The sequence below is a fragment of the Bombina bombina genome, chromosome 6, assembly GCF_027579735.1.
Source record: "Bombina bombina isolate aBomBom1 chromosome 6, aBomBom1.pri, whole genome shotgun sequence".
NCBI classification, from domain to species: Eukaryota; Metazoa; Chordata; class Amphibia; order Anura; family Bombinatoridae; genus Bombina; species Bombina bombina.
The window spans coordinates 569,630,727-569,651,945 of NC_069504.1; the positions used below are offsets into that span (position 1 = coordinate 569,630,727).

Genomic DNA, 21,219 nt, shown 5'->3' on the forward strand with positions numbered 1-21,219 from the left:
CCTACTCTCCTCCTCTCTGGTTACCTCATTGCACTCCCATTTACAGAACTTCTCCAGACTGGCTCCCATCTTGTGGAACTCTCTGCCTCGCCCCCACAAGACTCTCCCCTAGTTTTGAAAGCTTCAAGCGCTCCCTAAAGACTCTACTGTTCACCGATGCATACAACCTATGCTACTTTATACCAGTTCCACTCCTCCATTGCTATCCCCTGAACCCCCTTAGCATGTAAGCCTAAGAGTCCAGCTGTTTGTAGATCATCTTCTTAAGAGCTGACTACAACAGTGCAACTCTTGGTAGGGCCCTCTACCCATTTGATCAATATAATTGTTTTGTTGTACTTCCCCTTTGTTTATAGCGCTGCGGAATTTGTTGGCGCTCTACAAATAACCGATAATAATAATAATAAAGAGCAATGCCCTACAAATGGCCCTTTTAAGGGCCCCCTAAAAGGCCCTTTTAAGGGCCCCTGGTAGTTTCGGGGGTAGGGGTTTGTATAGTGTTAGGGGGTGTTTGTATTCTTTTTGGAGCAAAAGAGCTGTTTATCTCAGGGCAATTTCCTACAAAAGGCCCTTTTAAGGCCCCCCCAAAAGGCCCTTTTAAGGGCCCCTGGTAGTTTGGGGGCTGGGGGTTTGTACAGTGTTAGGGGGTGTTTGTATTTTTTTTGGAGCAAAAGAGCTGTTTACCCCCCAAAATGCTCTTTCAAGGGCCTTTGGTAGTTTATTCTAGAGTACGGTTTTTTTATTTTGAGGTGTTTTTTTAAGGGTATTAGAATAGGATTAATCTTTATTTTTTTGGATAATTTTTTTTTTGCAATGATATGTTGTTGTTTTTGTAATGGTAGATTTTTTATTTTTGTAATAGTAGGTTTTTTATTTTTTGTAATGGTAGTTTTTTTTTTTAGTATAAGGTAGCTTAGGTTTCATTTCACAGGTAAGTTTGTATTTATTTTAACTAGGTAGTTAGTAAATAGTTAATAACTATTTACTAACTAGTCTACCTAGTTAAAATAAATAGAAACCTGTGAAATAAAAATAAAATCTAAGCTAGCTACAATATAACTATTAGTTACATTGTAGCTAACTTACGGCTAGATTACGAGTTTTTGTCTGGAGCTGTGCGGTGCTAACGCTCCTTTTTTTCTCACTGCTCACTTAAGACAACGCTGGTATTACAAGTTTTCTGCAAGCCGGCGTTAGCCTCAGAAAAGTGAGCGTTGAGCAAAATTTAGCTCCACATCTTACCTCAATACCAGCGCTGCTTACGGTAGCGGTGAGCTGGTAAAACGTGCTAGTGCACAATTTCCCCATAGGAATCAATGGAGCTGAGACGGCTGAAAAAAACCTAACACCTGCAAAAAAAGCAGCGTTCAGCTCTTAACGCAGCCCCATTGATTCCTATGGGGAAATACTTTATATCTCTACACCTAACACCCTAACATGAACCCTGAGTCTAAACATCCCTAATCTTACACTTATTAACCCCTAATCTGCTGCCCCGACATCTGCATTATATTATTAACCCCTAATCTGCCACTCCGGACACCGCCGCCACCTACATTATACTTATTAAACCCTAATCTATAGCCCCCAACATTGCCGAACCCTACATTATATTTATTAACCCCTAATCTGCCTCCCCAATGTTGCCGCAACCTAACTACACTTATTAACCCCTTGTCTGCCGCCCATAACGTCGCCACCACTATAATAAAGTTATTAACCACTAAACCTAAGTCTAACCCTAAACCTAAACCCCCCTAACTTAAATATAATTTAAATACATCTAAATAAAATAACTACAATTAAATAAATTATTCCTATTTAAAACTAAATACTTACCTATAAAATAAACCCTAAGCTAGCTACAATATAACTAATAGTTACATTGTAGAAAGCAAAGAGAGAGAGCGCCTGATGGTGTAATATCGTCAAGATCAAGTAAGGTACAGGTATAAAAAATCTCTGCCAAATGGATACTCACAAAGAGCTTGGCACTCGCAAGTAGTGCATGTAGGCGGGCTGACCTTTATACAGTAGTCAGTACACTGAATCTATGGTGGTCGTATCAGAAATCTGTAGTGATAGAAACAGAAAACACAGAAGACCAATAGTGCAATATCGTCTGAAACCGAAATGGACACAGCATAGGATACAGGGTCAGCAAGGTGTATACTCACAATGGAGTTGGCACTCCCAAGTAGTGCATTAAGGCAGGCTGACCTTCATACAGCAGTCAGCGCGCTGATAGTTAATAGCTGTAGTTGGTGGCTGTCGCTGTTATCGGTCTAGGCTTGTCCTCTGCTCACCGGCGTGTGTGCTGAATATTCAGCTATAGCTGGGCTGTTAGCTGTAGAAAATGGATCCTCAAGGTATGCCGTGAACACACCCAAATATGCACCTGCGGCACGTCACAGGCCTCAGGAAACACGGTGCATATAAAATAGTAAGCCACTAGAAATGAGTGACTGAAAAGTATTTTTAAAAGAAAATAAATTGAAAAAAAATTGAAAAAAGGAAGTCAGCGGACAAACTGTTAAGTAAAAATAATAAAAAGGGTTTTATTTAAGAGCTATAACAACGCGTTTCTCGGCCGATAAAAGCTCACAGTGACACTTACCTGATGAAACGGCCAGTGAGCTTTTATCGGCCGAGAAACGCGTTGTTTAGCTCTTAAGTAAAACCCTTTTTATTATTTTTACTTAACAGTTTGTCCGCTGACTTCCTTTTTTCAATTTTTTTTCAATTTATTTTCTTTTAAAAATACTTTTCAGTCACTCATTTCTAGTGGCTTACTATTTTATATGCACCGTGTTTCCTGAGGCCTGTGACGTGCCGCAGGTGCATATTTGGGTGTGTTCACGGCATACCTTGAGGATCCATTTTCTACAGCTAACAGCCCAGCTATAGCTGAATATTCAGCACACACGCCGGTGAGCAGAGGACAAGCCTAGACCGATAACAGCGACAGCCACCAACTACAGCTATTAACTATCAGCGCGCTGACTGCTGTATGAAGGTCAGCCTGCCTTAATGCACTACTTGGGAGTGCCAACTCCATTGTGAGTATACACCTTGCTGACCCTGTATCCTATGCTGTGTCCATTTCGGTTTCAGACGATATTGCACTATTGGTCTTCTGTGTTTTCTGTTTCTATCACTACAGATTTCTGATACGACCACCATAGATTCAGTGTACTGACTACTGTATAAAGGTCAGCCCGCCTACATGCACTACTTGCGAGTGCCAAGCTCTTTGTGAGTATCCATTTGGCAGAGATTTTTTATACCTGTACCTTACTTGATCTTGACGATATTACACCATCAGGCGCTCTCTCTCTTTGCTTTCTATTTTTTCAGTTCTACCGACTTACCACCGGTTTGGAGTGGAGCAGCCTTCCAGAATTATTGATTTCAACAATTGCATCTATCTATCAATGACTCTGCACTATATGTGAAATTGGTTGTATTGTTTTTTTATATATTTTCTAATTTTATTCTATCTATTTTTAATAGAAATAACACTGTATCACTTGATTTATATTTTTTAGGAGTTGAAGTTTTTGTGAAATACACGTCATTGTTTATGTAAAGTCACTTATCTATTTTTCCTGAACTATACAGTTCCTTAGGTACACTCTTGTAGAAGGACATCCTATATACTTTTTGAACGATTTTTATACCAATTTGCACCATCCACTTCACATACATTTATTTGCACACATTTGTATATCAATATAGCGCACCCTATTGTATGATTTTATATCATACATATTTTTCTTGTCAATAGTTACATTGTACCTAGCTTAGAGTTTATTTTTATTTTACAGGCAACTTTGTATTTATTTTAACTAGGTACAATAGTTATTAAATAGTTATTAACTATTTAATAACTACCTAGCTAAAATAAGTACAAATTTACCTGTAAAATAAACCCTTACCTAAGTTACAATTACACCTAACACTACACTATAATTAAATTAATTACCTAAACTAACTAGAATTAAATACAATTAAATTAAATAAACTAAATTACGAAAAAAAATCCCCACTAAATTACAGAAAATAAAAAAAAATTACACTTTTTTAAAACTAATTACACCTAATCTAATCCCCCAATAAAATAAAAAAGCCGCCCAAAATAATAAAAATCCCTACCCTATACTAAATTACAAATAGCCCTTAAAAGGGCCTTTTGCGGGCATTGCCCCAAAGTAATCAGCTCTTTTACCTGTAAAGAAAAATACAATACCCCCCCAACATTAAAACCCACCACCCACACACCCAACCCTACTCTAAAACCCACCCAATCCCTCCTTAATAAAACCTAACACAACCCCCTTGAAGATCACCCTACCTTGAGACGTCTTCACCCAGCCGGACACAAGTGGTTCTCCAGATGGTCCGAAGTCTTCATCCTATCCGGGCAGTAGAGGACCTCCAGACAGGCAGAAGTCTCATCCAGGCGGCATCTTCTATCTTCTTCCATACAGAGTGGAGCGGGTCCATCTTGAAGACATCCGACGCAAAGCATCCTCTTCGTTCGACGGCGACTGGAACAATGATGGGTCCTTTAAATGATGTCATCCAAGATGGCGTCCCTTCAATTTCGATTGGCTGATAGAATTCTATCAGCCAATCGGAATTAAGGTAGAAAAAATCCTATTGGTTGTTCTAATCAGCCAATAGGATTGAACTTCAATCCTATTGGCTGATTGGATCAGCCAATAGGAATTTTTCTACCTTAATTCCGATTGGCTGATAGAATTCTATCAGCCAATTGAAATTGAAGGGACGCCATCTTGGATGACGTCATTTAAAGGACCCGTCATTGTTCCAGTCACCGTCGAACGAAGAGGATGCTCCGCGTCGGATGTCTTCAAGATGGACCCACTCCGATCCGAATGGAAGAAGATAGAAGATGCCTCCTGGATGTGTTTGCGAGGCGGGATTGCAGCGGTTTAGGGGTTAATATATTTATTTAAGTGGCGGCGATGTCCGGTCGGCAGATTAGGGGTTAACAATTTTATTGAAGTGTTTGTGATGTGGGGGGGCTCGGTTTAGGGGTTAATAGGTAGTTTATGGATGTTAGTGTACTTTTTAGCACTTTAGTTAAGAGTTTTATGTTACGGCGTTAGCGGTAGGAGTCTTGACAGGAAAGGGTGTACCGCTCACTTTTTCCAAGACTCGTAATACCGGCGTTAGGAAAATCCCATTGAAAAGATAGGATACGCAATTGACGTAAGGGGATTTGCGGTATGTTAAAATCGCGGAAAAAAGTGAGCGGTACACCTGTACCTGCAAGACTCGTAATACCAGCGGGCGTTAAAAAGCAGCGTTGGGACCCCTCAACGCTACTTTTTAAGGCTAACCCAAAACTCGTAATCTAGCCGTTAGGTTTTATTTCCCAGATAAGTACATTTTAAATTTAGTTTAAATATGTATTATTTAGTTAATAATTGTAAATTTAATTTAGATCTAATTTAATTATGTTAAAGACTAGTACTAAAGCCCGTGTACACGGGCCATTTTTTGCAGTACAGTGATCCCACCCCTTGCTCTCTCCCCCCTCTCTTTGGCTCTCTCTTCCCCCCTCTCTTTTGCTTTCTCTCCCCCCTCTCTTTTGCTTTCTCTCCCCCCTCTACTTTGCTCTCTCTCTCCCCTCTTTTGCTCTCTCTCTCCCCCTCTTTTGCTCTCTCTCTCCCCTCTTTGGCTCTCTCCCTCCTTTCTTTTGCTCTCTCTCCCCCCTTTTTTGTTCTCTCCCCCCTCTTTGGCTCTCTCCCCCCCTCTTTGGCTCCCCCCCTCTTTGGCTCTCCCCCCCCTTTGGCTCTCTCTCCCCCCTCTTTGGCTCTCTCTCCCTCCCCCTCTTTGGCTCTCTCCCCTCTTTTGCTCTCTCTCCTCTTTGGCTCTCTCTCTCCCCCCTCTTTGGCTCTCCCCCCCTTTGGCTCTCTCCCCCCCCCCCTTTGGCTCCCCCCCCCCCTTTGGCTCTCTCCCCCCCTCTTTGGCTCTCTCCCCCCCCTCTTTTGCTCTCCCCCCCCCCTCTTTGACTCTCTCTCCCCCCCCCTCTTTGGCTCTCTCTCCCCCTTCTTTGGCTCTCTCCCCTCTTTTGCTCTCTCTCCTCTTTGTCTCTCTCTCCCCCCCTCTTTGGCTCTCCCCCCCCCTCTTTGGCTCTCTCCCCTCTTTTGCTCTCTCTCCTCTTTGGCTCTCTCTCCTCTTTGGCTCTCTTTCCTCTTTGGCTCTCTCCCCCCTCTTTGGCTCCCCCCCCTTTGGCTCTCTCCCCCCCTCTTTGGCTCTCGCCCCCCCTCTTTGGCTCTCTCCCCCTCTCCTATTTGGCCTGTCCCCCCCTCTTTGGCTCTCTCTCCCCCCTCTTTGGCTCTCTCTCCCCGCTCTTTGGCTCTCTCTCCTCTTTGGCTCTCTCTCCTCTTTGGCTCTTTTTCCTCTTTGGCTCTCTCTCTCCCCCCTCTTTGGCTCTCCCCCCCCTTTGACTCTCTCCCCCCACTCTTTGGCTCTCTCCCCCCTCTTTGGCTCTCTCTTCCCCCTCTTTGGCTCTCCCCCCTCTTTTGCTCTCTCTTCTCTTTTGCTCTCTTTCCTCTTTGGCTCACTTTCCTCTTTGGCTCTCTCTCTCCCCCCTCTTTGGCTCTCTCCCCCCTCTTTGGCCCTTCTCCCCCCCTCTTTGGCCCTTCTCCCCCCCTCTCCTGCTCCCTCTCTGGCTCTGTCTTCATTGAAAGCCTTTGCCTCTCTGTCCACACCCCCATTGCGGCACCCCACCCGGCCACGCCCCATCGCGGTGACACCCGCCCAACCACGCCCCTTGCGACGCCCAGCCACGACCCCATCACAACGCTTCCGTCGGCCACGCTCCCTGACACTCCGCTTCAGCCTTGCTCTGTGCTGAGTGCTGAGTGTCAGGATCCAAACGGTCAGGTATGTTTGTCACGTGTAGTCTCTACTGCGCATGACTGCATCTGACAAACATACTTGGCCATTTATTATATAGGATAGGGGGGTTAGGGTTAGGTTTAGGTTTAGGGTTAGGTTTAGGAGTTAATATAATTTAGTTTGTTGTGATGTGGGGGGGCTCGCGGTTTAGGGGTTAATAGGTTTATTTAGTTAATAATTGTAAATTTAATTTAGCTATATTTTTATTATGTTAAAGTTAGGGGGTTGTTAGGGTTAGGGTTACATTAGAGTTAGGGTTATGTTAGTGTTAGGGTTAGGTTTAGGGGTTAATATAGTTTAATTTAGCTTGTTGCGATGTGGGGGGCTGGCGGCTTAGGGGTTAATAAATGTAGTATAGTGGCAGCGATATCTAGAGTGGCAGATTAGGGGTTAATAACTGTAGGCAGACGTCAGCGATGTCGGGGGCAGCAGATTAAGGGTGTTTTAAACTTGGGGTTTATGTCAGGGTTTTAGGTTTAAACTGTATTTTTATTTTCCCATAGACATTAATGGTGCTGCGTTACTGAACTTTTTTTTTAGTTTTTTTTTTTGCCGGCTCTCCTCATTGATGTCTATGGGGAAATTGTGCACGAGCACGTCTCAGCAGCGCTCTGATTGTGTGCGGTATGGAGCTAAACGCAACCATATAGTATGCAAAAGGCATATGTTTTAAAACTTGTAATGGCAGCGCTATAGGAAATTAAATAACGTAACTTTTGTTGCATTCTTTAATTTCTCTATAGCGCTCAAAACTTGCAATCTAGGTGAAAGCAAATTAGATAATAGAAGTAAATTGGAAAGTTGTTTAAAACTGTGTGATCTATCTGAATAATGAAAGAAGAAATTTGGTTTCATGTCCCTTTAATAAAATGAGAAAACATAAAAAGGGAAGGAAGTGGTTTTTGTTGATGTCTTGGGGACAAATGTGAAACTGGTAACATTTTAGGTTTGCAAGAAAAGCAAGATGGGACATGAACAGAAATATATTCTAAATTCAACAAGTGTTTTGTTACTGTTTTCATTATCCGTTAAAATCTTAGGTAAGTCTATTTTCCTAAATATTTTTTTTGTGTTTCAGTTTATTTATTATATTCATATTTTAAATTAATCTCAAAAGCCTATGTGGCATATAGGCGTATCGCGTCCGCTGCACATCGATAAATGCCAACAGCATATGCAGCCAATCGGCCGCTAGCAAGGGGTATCAATCAACCTGATCGTATTCAATCAGTTTGATTTCTGTCTGCCGCCTCAGAGCAGGCGGACAAGTTATGGAGTAGCGGTCTTTACCGCTGCTTCATAAATTCTTGATAACTTCTGGGGGATAACAAGGGGCCTCAAACTCCATATAGAGCTTGATAAATATGCCCCTATGTATGTATCTATATTTGTATGTCTGTGTCTATCTATCTATCTATCTATCTATCTATCTATCTATCTATCTATCTATCATCTATCTATCTATCTCTCCACTTATCCTTCAGGTTTACAGGAAACAATGTTCAAGTATGAGGCAAAAGAAAGTCTACAAACTATATGTATGTATTAACTAGGGTATATACCAACAATAGGTGTCTCATTAAGATCTTGTATTATGTTAAAAAAAAAATACAATACAATGGCGGCTCTGCCATTAGGCAAAATACGCTATCATCTCACTCATGATGGGGCCTCACATAGGGGCATAGAAAATAAACTAAAAATGTTTTCTTGGTAGCATAGTAGCCAAGCCCACCGGCTTACTTCAAGCATAGTTTTATAATCTAATATTCCTAGGCATGAGCAAGGGGTGCAACAGAAGTGTCTAGGCACATTATAACATAGGGACTCCTGTTTCAATAAGCCCTGTGTTCAATGAACGCCTTGTTTGCAGTTACCAAGTATAGTGTATGTGTGTGTGTGTGTGTGTAGACATTTATAGGTGTATATGCAACTAAATATACTAATCTGGTTGTGAGCTCTAAGTAATATGGAATTTACCTAGCATAGGGCTAGAATACGAGTGGTGCGCTAATTGTTGCACTCGAGCAATAAGGGATTTTATTGCGGCTCTTTGCATACGTGAGAAGTAGCATGCGTATTACAGGTTAAAAGTAAACACGTTCGCTTTAGCGCAATTTAATTTAATATGCATTTAATACGTATCGGAATAGTGTGACTTTAAAGCTCTGTTTAACTTTTACATGAGACAAAAAGGTTGCGCAAACACATAAAAATTATATTAAAAAGTACAGTTACACTGGTTCAGGGAGTCATGCCTGGGTTTGGGGTCTAATGTGGTACATATTTGGCCTATGAGGAGCGCACAGGACCATGTATCTGGCCTGGTGCAACTGGTCTGCTTTAGTATACATCTAGTATAAATAGAGGAGTAAGATGGCTTTGCATTTGGTCCTGGGGTCTGATGGAGCATACTATCAGCAAAAAAGTGTGCATGGGCAATTGGTCTGGTTTTGGTCTAATGTGGCACATACCTGGCATAATAGATATAGTAGGGAAATGGATCTGGTCAGTGATTTACTGTGGCATATATTTGGCATAAAGGGAGATAGGAAGCTATGTATCTGTTCTGGGGTCTGATCTGCTGCACTGTAGTTTCGAATGGCAGATGCATAAAGGGAGCAGATATTTAGTTTGGGATCTACTGTATTGCATCTGTGCATGTGATGGCTGGCAAATACAAGCAATGTGAATATCCAATTGTAGGATTTTATAGCTATACTTTGCATTAAAATGCTCTTTTAGGCAACATCCTATAAAATAAATAGTGTGTTTGTCCAAAGCTGTCATGAGCAGTAGATGCAGCGTGAGGACAAACACAACTGATCTGCTGTCTGTCGCGAGAACGGTGAGCGGGGGTGGGTGGGACCAGTTGTGAGCAGGCGAGACATGACGGGGGCGGGCATGACGGGGGCAGGAGCGGCCTTGGTGGGGGCATGGCCACAGGGGAGCGGCCCGGGTTGGCATGGCCGATGGTAGTGGGCATGATTGTGAAAGAGTGCAAAAGATGGGGGAGAGAGAGCAAAAGTGAGGGTTAGAGAGAGAGCAAAAGAGGAGGGGGGAGGAGAGATGCAAAAAGAGAGGGGAGAGAGTGAGCAAAAGTAGAGGGGAGAGAGAGCACAAAAGAGAGGGGGAGAGAGAGAGCAAAACAAGAGGGAGGGCAAGAGAGGGGGAGAGCTACAAAGAGAAGGGAGAGTGGAGAGTTAGCATAAGAGAGGGAGAGAGAGCAAAAGAGAGAGGGGAGAGAGAGCAAAAGTGGAGGGGAGAGAGAGCAAAAGGAGAAGGGGAGAGAGAGCAAAATGAGAGGTGGAGAGAGCAAAAGAGAGGGGGAGAGAGAGAGCAAAAGAAAGGGGTATAGAGAGAGCAAAAAAGAGGGAGAGAGAGAGCAACAGAGAGGGGGTGAGAGAGCAAAAGAGAGGGGGAGATAGAGCAAAATAGAGGGGAGAGAGAGAGGGCAAAAGAGAGGTGGGAGAGAACAAAAGAGAGGGGGAGATAGAGCAAAAGAGTGGGGGAAAGAGAGCAAAAGAGAGGGGGAGAAACAGAGAGAGAGAGAGAGAGAGAGAGGCGGAGAGCAAAATAGAGGGGCAGAAAGAGAGAGGGGAGAGAGAGCAAAAGATAGGGGGGAGAGAGAGAGAGAGAGCAAAAGAAAGGGGGAGAGAGAGCACAAGAGAGGGGGGAGAGAAACAGCACAAGAGAGGCGGATAGAGAGAGTAAATGAGAGGTAGGAGAGAGAGCAAACAAGAGGGGGGAGAGAGAGCAAAAGAGAAAGGAGAGAACAAAAGAGAGGGGAGAGAGAGTAAAAGAGAGGGAGAGAGTGAGAGCAAAAGAGAGGGGGGAGAAAAGCAAAAGAGAGGGGAGAGAGCAAAAGAGTGGGGGAGGGAAAGAAAAAGAGAGGGGGGGAGAGTGCAAAAGAGAGGGGGGAGAGTGCAAAAGAGAGGGGGGAGAGACAGAGAGAGAGAGAGAGAGAGAGCAAAAGAAAGGGGGAGAGAGAGCACAAGAGAGGGGGGAGAGACACAGCACAAGAGAGGCGGATAGAGAGAGCAAAAGAGAGGTAGGAGAGAGAGCAAATGAGAGGGGGAGAGAGAGCAAAAGAGAGGGGGGAGAAAAAAAGAGAGGAGCGAGAGAGTAAAAGAGAGGGAGAGAGAGAGCAAAAGAGAGGGGGGAGAGAGCAAAAGAGAGGGGGGAGAGAGCAAAAGAGAGGGGGAGAGAAAGCAAAAGAGAGGGGGGGAGAGTGCAAAAGAGAGGGGGGAGAGAGAGCGTGCAAAAGATAGGGGAAAGAGAGAGAGCAAGAGAGGGGGAGAGAAAGCAAAAGAGAGGGGGGAGAGAGAAAAAACAAGAGAGGGAGGAAAGAGAGAGCAAAATAGAGGGGGGAGAGAGAGAGCAAAAGAGAGGGGGAAAGAGAAAGCAAAAGAGAGGGGTAAAGAGGGGGAGAGAAAGAGAGGGGGAGAGAAAGCAAAAACAAGAGGAGAAATAGAGCAAAAGAGAGGGGGAGAGAGAGAGTGCAAAAGAGAGGGGGAAGAGCAAAAGAGAGGGGTGAGAGAGAGAGCAAAAGAGAGGGGAGAGAGAGCAAATGAGAGAGGTGAAAGAGAGAGCAAAAGAGTGGGGAGAGAGAGAGCAAAAGAGTGGGGGAGAGAGAGCAAAAGAGAGTGGGAGAGAGATAGAGCAAAAGAGAGGGGGAGAGAGAGCAAACGAGATGGGGAGAGAGTGCAAAAGAGATGGGGAGAGAGCAAAAGAAAGGGGGGAGAGAGAGCAAAAGAGAGGGGGGAGAGAGAGCAAAAGAGAGGGGAAGAGAGAGAGAGAGCAAAAGAGAGGGGGGAGAGAGAGAGCAAAAAGAGGGGAGAGAGAGCAAAAGAGAGGAAGGAGAGAGAGAGAGCAAAAGAGAGGGGGGGGGGGGAAGAGAGAGCAAAAGAGGGGAGAAAGCAAAAGAGGGGGGGGAAAGAGAGATGCTGCTCTACTATTAGGCCAAATACGCTATCATCTCACTCATGATGGGGCCTCACACAGGGGCATAGAAAAAAAACTACTTGTTTTCTTGGTAGCATAGTAGCCCAGCCCAAGCGTTATCTTATAGTCTAATATTCCTAGGAATCAGCAAGGGGTACAACAGAAGTTTCTTGGCACATTATAACATAGGGACTCCTGTTTCAATAAGCCCTGTGTTCAAAGAACGCCTAGTTTGCAAGGACCAAGTATAGTGTGTGTGTTGAGATTTATAGGTGTATATGCACCTAAATATACTAATCTTGTTGTGAGCTCTAAGTAATATAGAATTTACCTAGCATAGGCTAGAATACGAGTGGTGCGCTAATTGTTGCGCTCAAGCAATAAGGGATTTTATTGCGGCTCTTTGCATATGTCAGAAGTAGCATGCGTATTAAAGGTTAAAAGTAAACACGTTTGCTTTAGTTTGATTTAATATGCATTTAATACACATCAGAATAGTGGGACTTTAGAGCTCTGTTTAACTTTTTACGAGACAATAAAGTTGTGTAAAACACTAACGGCTAGATTTAGAGTTTTGTCGGTAACGACCCGCGTAGCTAACGCTGACTTTTTTCTGGCCGCACCTTTAAAATAACTCTGGTATTGAGAGTCTACAGAATGGCTGCGTTAGGCTCCAAAAAAGGAGCGTAGAGCACATTTAACGCCACTGCAACTCTCGATACCAGAGTTGCTTACGGACGCGGCCAGCCTCAAAAACGTGCTCGTCCACGATTCCCCCATAGAAAACAATGGGGCTGTTTGAGCTGAAAAAAAACCTAACACCTGCAAAAAAGCCGCGTTCAGCTCCTAACGCAGCCCCATTGTTGTCTAGGAAACACTTCCTACGGTCTGCACCTAACACTCTAACATGTACCCCGAGTCTAAACACCCCTAACCTTACACTTATTAACCCCTATCAGCTCCCCCGCTATCGCTCGACCCCTGCATATTATTATTAACCCCTAATCTGCCGCTCCGTAAACCACCGCTACTTACATTATCCCTATGTACCCCTAATCTGCTGCCCCTAACACCAGCCGACCCCTATATTATATTTATTAACCCCTAATCTGCCCCCCACAACTTCGCCTCCACCTGCCTACACTTATTAACCCCTAATCTGCCGAGCGGACCGCACCGCTATTATTATAAAGTTATTAACCCCTAATCCGCCTCACTAACCCTATAATAAATAGTAATTAACCCCTAATCTGCCCTCACCTAACATCGCCGACACCTAACTTCAAACATTAACCCCTAATCTGCCGACTGGAGCTCACCGCTATTCTAATAAATTGTATTAACCCCTAAAGCTAAGCTAACCCAAACACCTAACCACCCCCCTAAGTTTAAATATAATTAAATCTAACTAAATTAATTACTCTTATTAAATAAATTATTCCTATTTAAAGCCTAAATACTTACCTGTAAAATTAAATCCTATATAGCTACAATATAAATTATAATTTATTTATAGCTATTTTAGGATTTTAATATTTATTTTACCAGGTAACTTTGTATTTATTTTAACCAGGTACAATAGCTATAAATAGTTAAGAACTATTAATAGCTAAAATAGTTAAAATAATTACAAAATTTCCTGTAAAATAAATACTAACCAAAGTTACAATTAACCTAACACTACACTATCAATAAATAAATTAAATAAAATGCCTACAATTACCTACAATTAAACCTAACACTACACTATCAATAAATGAATTAAATACAATATCTACAAATAAATACAATTAAATAAACTAACTAAAGTACAAAAAATAAAAAAGAACTAAGTTAAAAAAAATAAAAAAATATTTACAAACATTAGAAAAATATTAACAACAATTTTAAACTAATTACATACACTAAGCCCCCTAATAAAATAACAAAGCCCCCCAAAATAAAAAATGCCCTACCCTATTCTAAATTACAAAAGTTCAAAGCTCTTTTACCTTACCAGCCCTGAACAGGGCCCTTTGCGGGGCATGCCCCAAGAAATTCAGCTCTTTTTCCTGTAAAAAAACACATACAATACCCCCCCCCAATATTACAACCCACCACCCACATACCCCTAATCTAACCCAAACCCCCCTTAAATAAACCTTACACTAAGACCCTGAAGATCTTCCTACCTTATCTTCACCATACCAGGTTCACCGATCGATCCAGAAGAGCTCCTCCGATGTCCTGATCCAAGCCCAAGCAGGGGCTGAAGATGTCCATGATCCAGCTGAAGTCATCATCCAAGCGGGAGCTGAAGAGGTCCATGATCCGGCTGAAGTCATCATCCAAGCGGGAGCTGAAGAGGTCCATGATCCGGCTGAAGTCTTCTATCAACGGCATCTTCAATCTTCTTTCTTCCGGATCCATCTTGCAGACCTCCGACGCGGAACATCCTGCTGGCCCGACGGACTACCGACGAATGAAGGCTCCTTTAAGGGACGTCATCCAAGATGGCGTCCCTCGAATTCCGATTGGCTGATAGGATTCTATCAGCCAATAGGAATTAAGGTAGGAAAATTCTGATTGGCTGATGGAATCAGCCAATCAGAATCAAGTTCAATCCGATTGGCTGATCCGATCAGCCCATCAGATTGAGCTCGCATTCTATTGGCTGTTCTGATCAGCCAATAGAATGCGAGCTCAATCTGATTGGCTGATCGGATCTGCCAATCGGATTGAACTTGATTCTGATTCTGAAAAATCATATTAATGCAATATTCATATTTAATAAAGTGTTTAAGTATTTACTGTAAATATGTCACACTCCAGTGAACTTCAATAGGGGAATATGTTCTAAATATTTTTAAACAGGAAATCCTATATATATCTGTATATATCTATACTTATATATAATCATACATGTACATATATATATATTACCAAAGTAAACATTATACACACACATATATATATATATATATTTAAAAATAAATATAACATGGGGGCGGGCCTAACTGCCACCATGTACAAATGTGAAATTTCAGAAGCTCTAGGTCTCACATAGCCAGCATACTATTTAATTGCTTTCCATCCAGAAACTCAGACTTTTTTCCTGCAAAAACTGGATAGTTTAAACAAAGCTGAATCGTCTAATATACACTTGGTGACCGTGGTAACTAAGGATCAGTTTAACTAGACGTCTGGATAGACACGGTAGTGGCCTATTACCATCTACGTTCCCCCCCCCCCGGACTGCCGGGTTAAGCAGAACCATATAACTACTAACAAGAGGGGACAGAATATACTTTTAATATGGATGAGATACTGTTTAAGGAAATACAAGCTCTTTTTGCTGTTTTATCCCAGAAAATTGACGGTAAATCTACTCAATTATTGGATGCTACGCTAGCTGACCCCTACGAATTGCCATCTTCAAGCCTGCAAAGGGTGACCACAATTGATCAGGACTGGCGTAATAGTCGTCTACAGCCCCCTCCTAATGCGGATGAAACTACTTTGTTCGATTCCACTCCTGGGAAGGTGCCGATACTGGAGTTACAGGAGGAAATTGCTTTGCTTCCAGAGAGCCGAGACTTAGAGGACACTACCACGCTGGGGCATGAGCACATGTCTGAGGAGAAGCAGTTGCCTACGGGGATGGTTGTGGCCGCACAGACATTGCACTTTATGGATTTATCCAGTGTTCTGGCGTGGTCCGGAGAACGAAACTCTTCTATGGGGCCCTGGCTTGCAGGGACAGAAGTGATCCTGCATTCTTACACTTGCCTGCAGCCTTCGCTCCCGGCAGTTCAATCTCGACTGCGGGGTATTCTCGACAGCATGCTACCATCTTACCCATCAACCTGAGCCCTCGTTTTGCTTGGGGAAAAAGTAATGTCTTCCGAAGAGGAATTGGATGATTTTTACTAAACCAAGGTGCTGACAGGGCCCCCAGGGAGTGACAGTTAACTCTTTGCATTAACACCTTGCCATAAGACTAGAGTACTGGATCTCATACACACCTCGATCGTAGGGAGGTTGTGTCACCCAGGACTCCACACTGACAGTAACTGTGTTCTAGACCTTATGCTCATTACAATCCACACAGGAGACTTGCCTTAGTTTGCCTCATAACTCTATCTTTAACAATGAAGTAAGGCCAAGCTGGTAATTCATCGGGGATCCTAGATGATAGTTTAAGCCACCAAGCATAAATTGGTTTATTAGTAGAATAAATGTATGAGATGATGTATATCGATATAACATAAATAGTATTTATCTTTAAAGCTTAATATACATCCAAACTCTATAATTCGAACACACACAAAAGGACAATCTGTGTGAGAGTAAGATGTTTATGTAATCTAAATTCATTCAAGAGTTTGTCTCCCCCTGCTCAATTATATATATGCATTTATGTGAGCTCAATACTGGCAAGACTACACCGCTACATCTCTAAATGCTCTAGGTCATAAAAAAATAGGTACAACTAGGGAAGATGCTTGTTGTGTATGTTACTTGTTTGGATACTCTAAAACTGTTTAAATTTGCATTCACTTTTTTTTACTTAACTGCACTTTTTCACTGTCATTAAACAACAATGATCAATATCTACTCAGGTCACAGCCTCCGCCTTAAAACTACTATAATTTATCACTATCTACTAGAATTATAACTACCCTAGGCCTTTCTAGAGTCCAGATTTCTCCTTACACCCAAAACTTTGCTCTTAAACTTATGTGCCTATGGTTAATAGATGCTTTTGAGTATGGCTGCTAAAAGCGACACAATATTATCTCCTTTCTCAATAGCCCAGAGGTAAATATTGCTTAGATAAGAACTCCTCTTCTTTTGTATACCTCATATATCGCTGCTTAGAGTTTGTAACTCTATCGCCTAGATTTAGAGTTTTGCGGCCAAAGGGGTGCGTTAGCTACGCATGCTTTTTTCTGGCCGCACCTTTTGAATACCGCTGGTATTTAGAGTTCACAGAATGGCTGGGTTTTCAGTGCGTTAGGCTCCAAAAAGGGAGCGTAGAGCATAATTTAACGCGACTGGAACTCTCGATACCAGCGGTGCTTACGGACGCGGCCAGCTTCAAAACGTGCTTGTGCAGGATATCCCCATAGAAAACAATGGGGCATTTTGAGCTGAAAAAAAACCTAACACCTGCAAAAAAGCAGCGTTCAGCTCCTAACACAGCCCCATTGTTGTCTATGGGGAAACACTTCCTACGTCTGCACCTAACACTCTAACATGTACCCCCGAGTCTAAACACCCCTAACCTTACACTTATTAACCCCTAATCTGCCGCCCCCGCTATCGCTGACACCTGCATATTATTATTAACCCCTAATCTGCCGCTCCGTACACCACCGCCACCTACATTATAGCTATGTACCCCTAATCTGCTGCCCCTAACACCGCCGACCCCTATATTTATTAACCCCTAATCTGCCCCCCTCAACGTCGCCTCCACCTGCCTACACTTATTAACCCCTAATATGCCGAGCGGACCGCACCGCTACTATAATAAAGTTATTAACCCCCTAATCCGCCTCACTCCCGCCTCAATAACCCTATAATAAATAGTATTAACCCCTAATCTGCCCTCCTTAACATCGCCGACACCTAACTTCAATTATTAACCCCTAATCTGCCGACCGAATCTCGCCGCTACTGTAATAAATGGATTAACCCCTAAAGTTAAGTCTAACCCTAACACTAACACCCCCCTAAATTAAATATAATTTAAATCTAACGAAATAAATTAACTCTTATTAAATAAATTATTCCTATTTAAAGCTAAATACTTACTTGTAAAATAAACCCTAATATATCTACAATATAAATTATAATTATATTATAGCTATTTTAGGATTTATATTTATTTTACAGGTAACTTTGTATTTATTTTAACCAGGTACAATAGCTATTAAATAGTTAAGAACTATTTAATAGCTAAAATAGTTAAAATAATTACAAAATTACCTGTAAAATAAATCCTAACCTAAGTTACAATTAAACCTAACACTACACTATCAATAAATAAATTAAATAAAATACCTACAATTACCTACAATTAAACCTAACACTACACTATCAATACATTAATTAAATACAATACCTACAAATAACTACAATTAAATAAACTAACTAAAGTACAACAAATAAAAAAGAACTAAGTTACAAAAAATAAAAAAATATTTACAAACATTAGAAAAATATTACAATTTTAATCTAATTACACCTACTCTAAGCCCCCTAATAAAATTACAAAGCCCCCCAAAATAAAAAAAATGCTCTACCCCTATTCTAAATTACAAAGTTCAAAGCTCTTTTACCTTACCAGCCCTGAACAGGGCCCTTTGCGGGGCATGCCCCAAGAAATTCAGCTCTTTTGCCTGTAAAAAAAAACATACAATACCCCTCCCCAACATTACAACCCACCACCCACATACCCCTAATATAACCCAAACCCCCCTTAAATAAACCTAACCACTAAGCCCCTGAAGATCTTCCTACCTTATCTTCACCTCGCCGGGCATCACCGATCGGTCCTGGCTCCGATATCTTCATCCAACCCAAGCGGGGGCTGGTGATCCATAATCCTGTGGCTGAAGAGGTCCAGAAGAGGCTCCAAAGTCTTCATCCTATTCGGGAAGAAGAGGCGATCCAGACCGGCAACCATCTTGATCCAAGCGGCATCTTCTATCTTCGAGAGCGATGAGGAACGGCTCCATTGTGAAGACCTCCAGCGCGGATCAATCTTCTTCCAATGATGTCCAACTGAAGAATGACGGTTCCTTTAAGGGAAGTCATCCAAGATGGCGTCCCTTGAATTCCGATTGGCTGATAGGATTCTATCAGCCAATCGGAATTCGAGGGACGCCATCTTGGATGACGTCCCTTAAAGGAGCCTTCATTCGTCGGTAGTCCGTCGGGCCAGCAGGATGTTCCGCGTCGGAGGTCTGCAAGATGGATCCGGAAGACAGAAGATTGAAGATGCCGTTGATAGAAGACTTCAGCCGGATCATGGACCTCTTCAGCTCCCGCTTGGATGATGACTTCAGCCGGATCATGGACCTCTTCAGCTCCCGCTTGGATGATGACTTCAGCTGAATCATGGACATCTTCAGCCCCCTGCTTGGGCTTGGATCAGGACATCGGAGGAGCTCTTCTGGATCGATCAGTGAACCTGGTATGGTGAAGATAAGGTAGGAAGATCTTCAGGGTCTTAGTGTTAGGTTTATTTAAGGGGGGTTTGGGTTAGATTAGGGGTATGTGGGTGGTGGGTTGTAATGTTGTGGGGGGGGGTATTGTATGTGTTTTTTTACAAGAAAAGAGCTGAATTTCTTGGGGCATGCCCCGCAAAGGGCCCTGTTCAGGGCTGGTAAGGTAAAAGAGCTTTGAACTTTTGTAATTTAGAATAGGGTAGGGCATTTTTTATTTTGGGGGCTTTGTTATTTTATTAGGGGGCTTAGAGTAGGTGTAATTAGTTTAAAATTGTTGTAATATTTTTCTGATGTTTGTAAATATTTTTTTATTTTTTGTAACAGTTCTTTTTTATTTTTTGTACTTTAGTTAGTTTATTTCATTGTATTTATTTGTAGATATTGTATTTAATTAATTTATTGATAGTGTAGTGTTAGGTGTAATTGTAGGTAATTGTAGGTATTTTATTTAATTAATTTATTGATAGTGTAGTGTTAGGTTTAATTGTAACTTAGGTTAGGATTTATTTTACAGGTAAATTTGTAATTATTTTAACTATTTTAGCTATTAAATAGTTCTTAACTATTTAATAGCTATTGTACCTGGTTAAAATAAATACAAAGTTACCTGTAAAATAAATATAAATCCTAAAATAGCTATAATATAATTATAATTTATATTGTAGCTATATTAGGATTTATTTTACAGGTAAGTATTTAGCTTTAAATAGGAATAATTTATTTAATAAGAGTTAATTAATTTCGTTAGATTTAAATTATATTTAACTTAGGGGGGTGTTAGGGTTAGACTTAGCTTGAGGGGTTAATACATTTATTAGAATAGCGGTGAGCTCCAGTCGGCAGATTAGGGGTTAATGTTTGAAGTTAGGTGTCGGCGATGTTAGGGAGGGCAGATTAGGGGTTAATACTATTTATTATAGGGTTAGTGAGGCGGATTAGGGGTTAATAACTTTATTATAATAGCGGTGCGGTCCGCTCGGCAGATTAGGGGTTAATAAGTGTAGGCAGGTGGAGGCGACGTTGTGGGGGGCAGATTAGGGGTTAATAAATATAATATAGGGGTCGGCGGTGTTAGGGGCAGCAGATTAGGGGTACATAGGGATAATGTAAGTAGCTGCGGTATACGGAGCGGCAGATTAGGGGTTAAAAATAATATGCAGGGGTCAGCGATAGCGGGGGAGGCAGATTAGGGGTTAATAAGTGTAAGGTTAGGGGTGTTTAGACTCGGGGTACATGTTAGAGTGTTAGGTGCAGACGTAGGAAGTGTTTCCCCATAGACAACAATGGGGCTGCGTTAGGAGCTGAACGCGGCTTTTTTGCAGGTGTTAGTTTTTTTTTTCAGCTCAAACAGCCCCATTGTTTTCTATGGGGGAATCGTGCACGAGCACGCTTTTGAGGCTGGCCGCATCCGTAAGCAACTCTGGTATCGAGAGTTGCAGTGGCGTTAAATATGCTCTACGCTCCTTTTTTGGAGCCTAACGCAGCCATTCTGTGGACTCTCAATACCAGAGTTATTTTAAAGGTGCGGCCAGAAAAAAGCCAGCGTTAGCTACGCGGGTCGTTACCGACAAAACTCTAAATCTAGCCGTTAGGGTTTATTTTTATTTTACAGGCAAGTTTGTATTTATTTTAACTAGGTAGAATAGTTATTAAATAGTTATTAACTATTTAATAACTACCTAGCTAAAATAAATACAAATTTACCTGTAAAACAAAACCTAACCTAAGTTACAATAACACCTAACACTACACTACAATTAAATAAATGAACTAAATTAAATACAATTAAATAAATTAAATTAGCTAAATCACAAAAACAAACAAACACTAAATTACAGAAAATAAAAAACAAATTACAGATCTTTAAACTAATTACACCTAATCTAATAGCCCTATCAAAATAAAAAAGCCCCCCAAAATAAAAAAAAACGCCCTAGCCTAAACTAAACTATCAATAGCCCTTAAAAGAGCCTTTTGCGGGGCATTGCCCCAAAGTAATCAGCTCTTTTACCTGTAAAAAAAAATAAAACAACCCCCCAAACAGTAAAACCCACCAACCACACAACCAACCCCCCAAATAAAATACTATCTAAAAAAACCTAAGCTCCCCATTGCCCTGAAA

The 21,219-nt window shown here is 41.8% G+C and overlaps 1 protein-coding gene across 2 annotated transcripts in view; it reads left to right on the forward strand.

Moving 5' to 3' along the window:
- The first annotated feature begins 7,896 nt into the window (after positions 1–7,896).
- The window catches only part of LOC128663281 (uncharacterized), a 264,171-nt gene continuing 250,848 nt past the window's right edge, over positions 7,897–21,219 (forward strand). For both annotated transcript variants that reach the window (XM_053717535.1, XM_053717536.1), the window contains exon 1: positions 7,897–7,976. In XM_053717535.1, the coding sequence (XP_053573510.1) occupies positions 7,901–7,976 (76 nt within the window). In that variant the 5' untranslated portion in view covers positions 7,897–7,900. The remainder of the gene's footprint in view (positions 7,977–21,219) is intronic.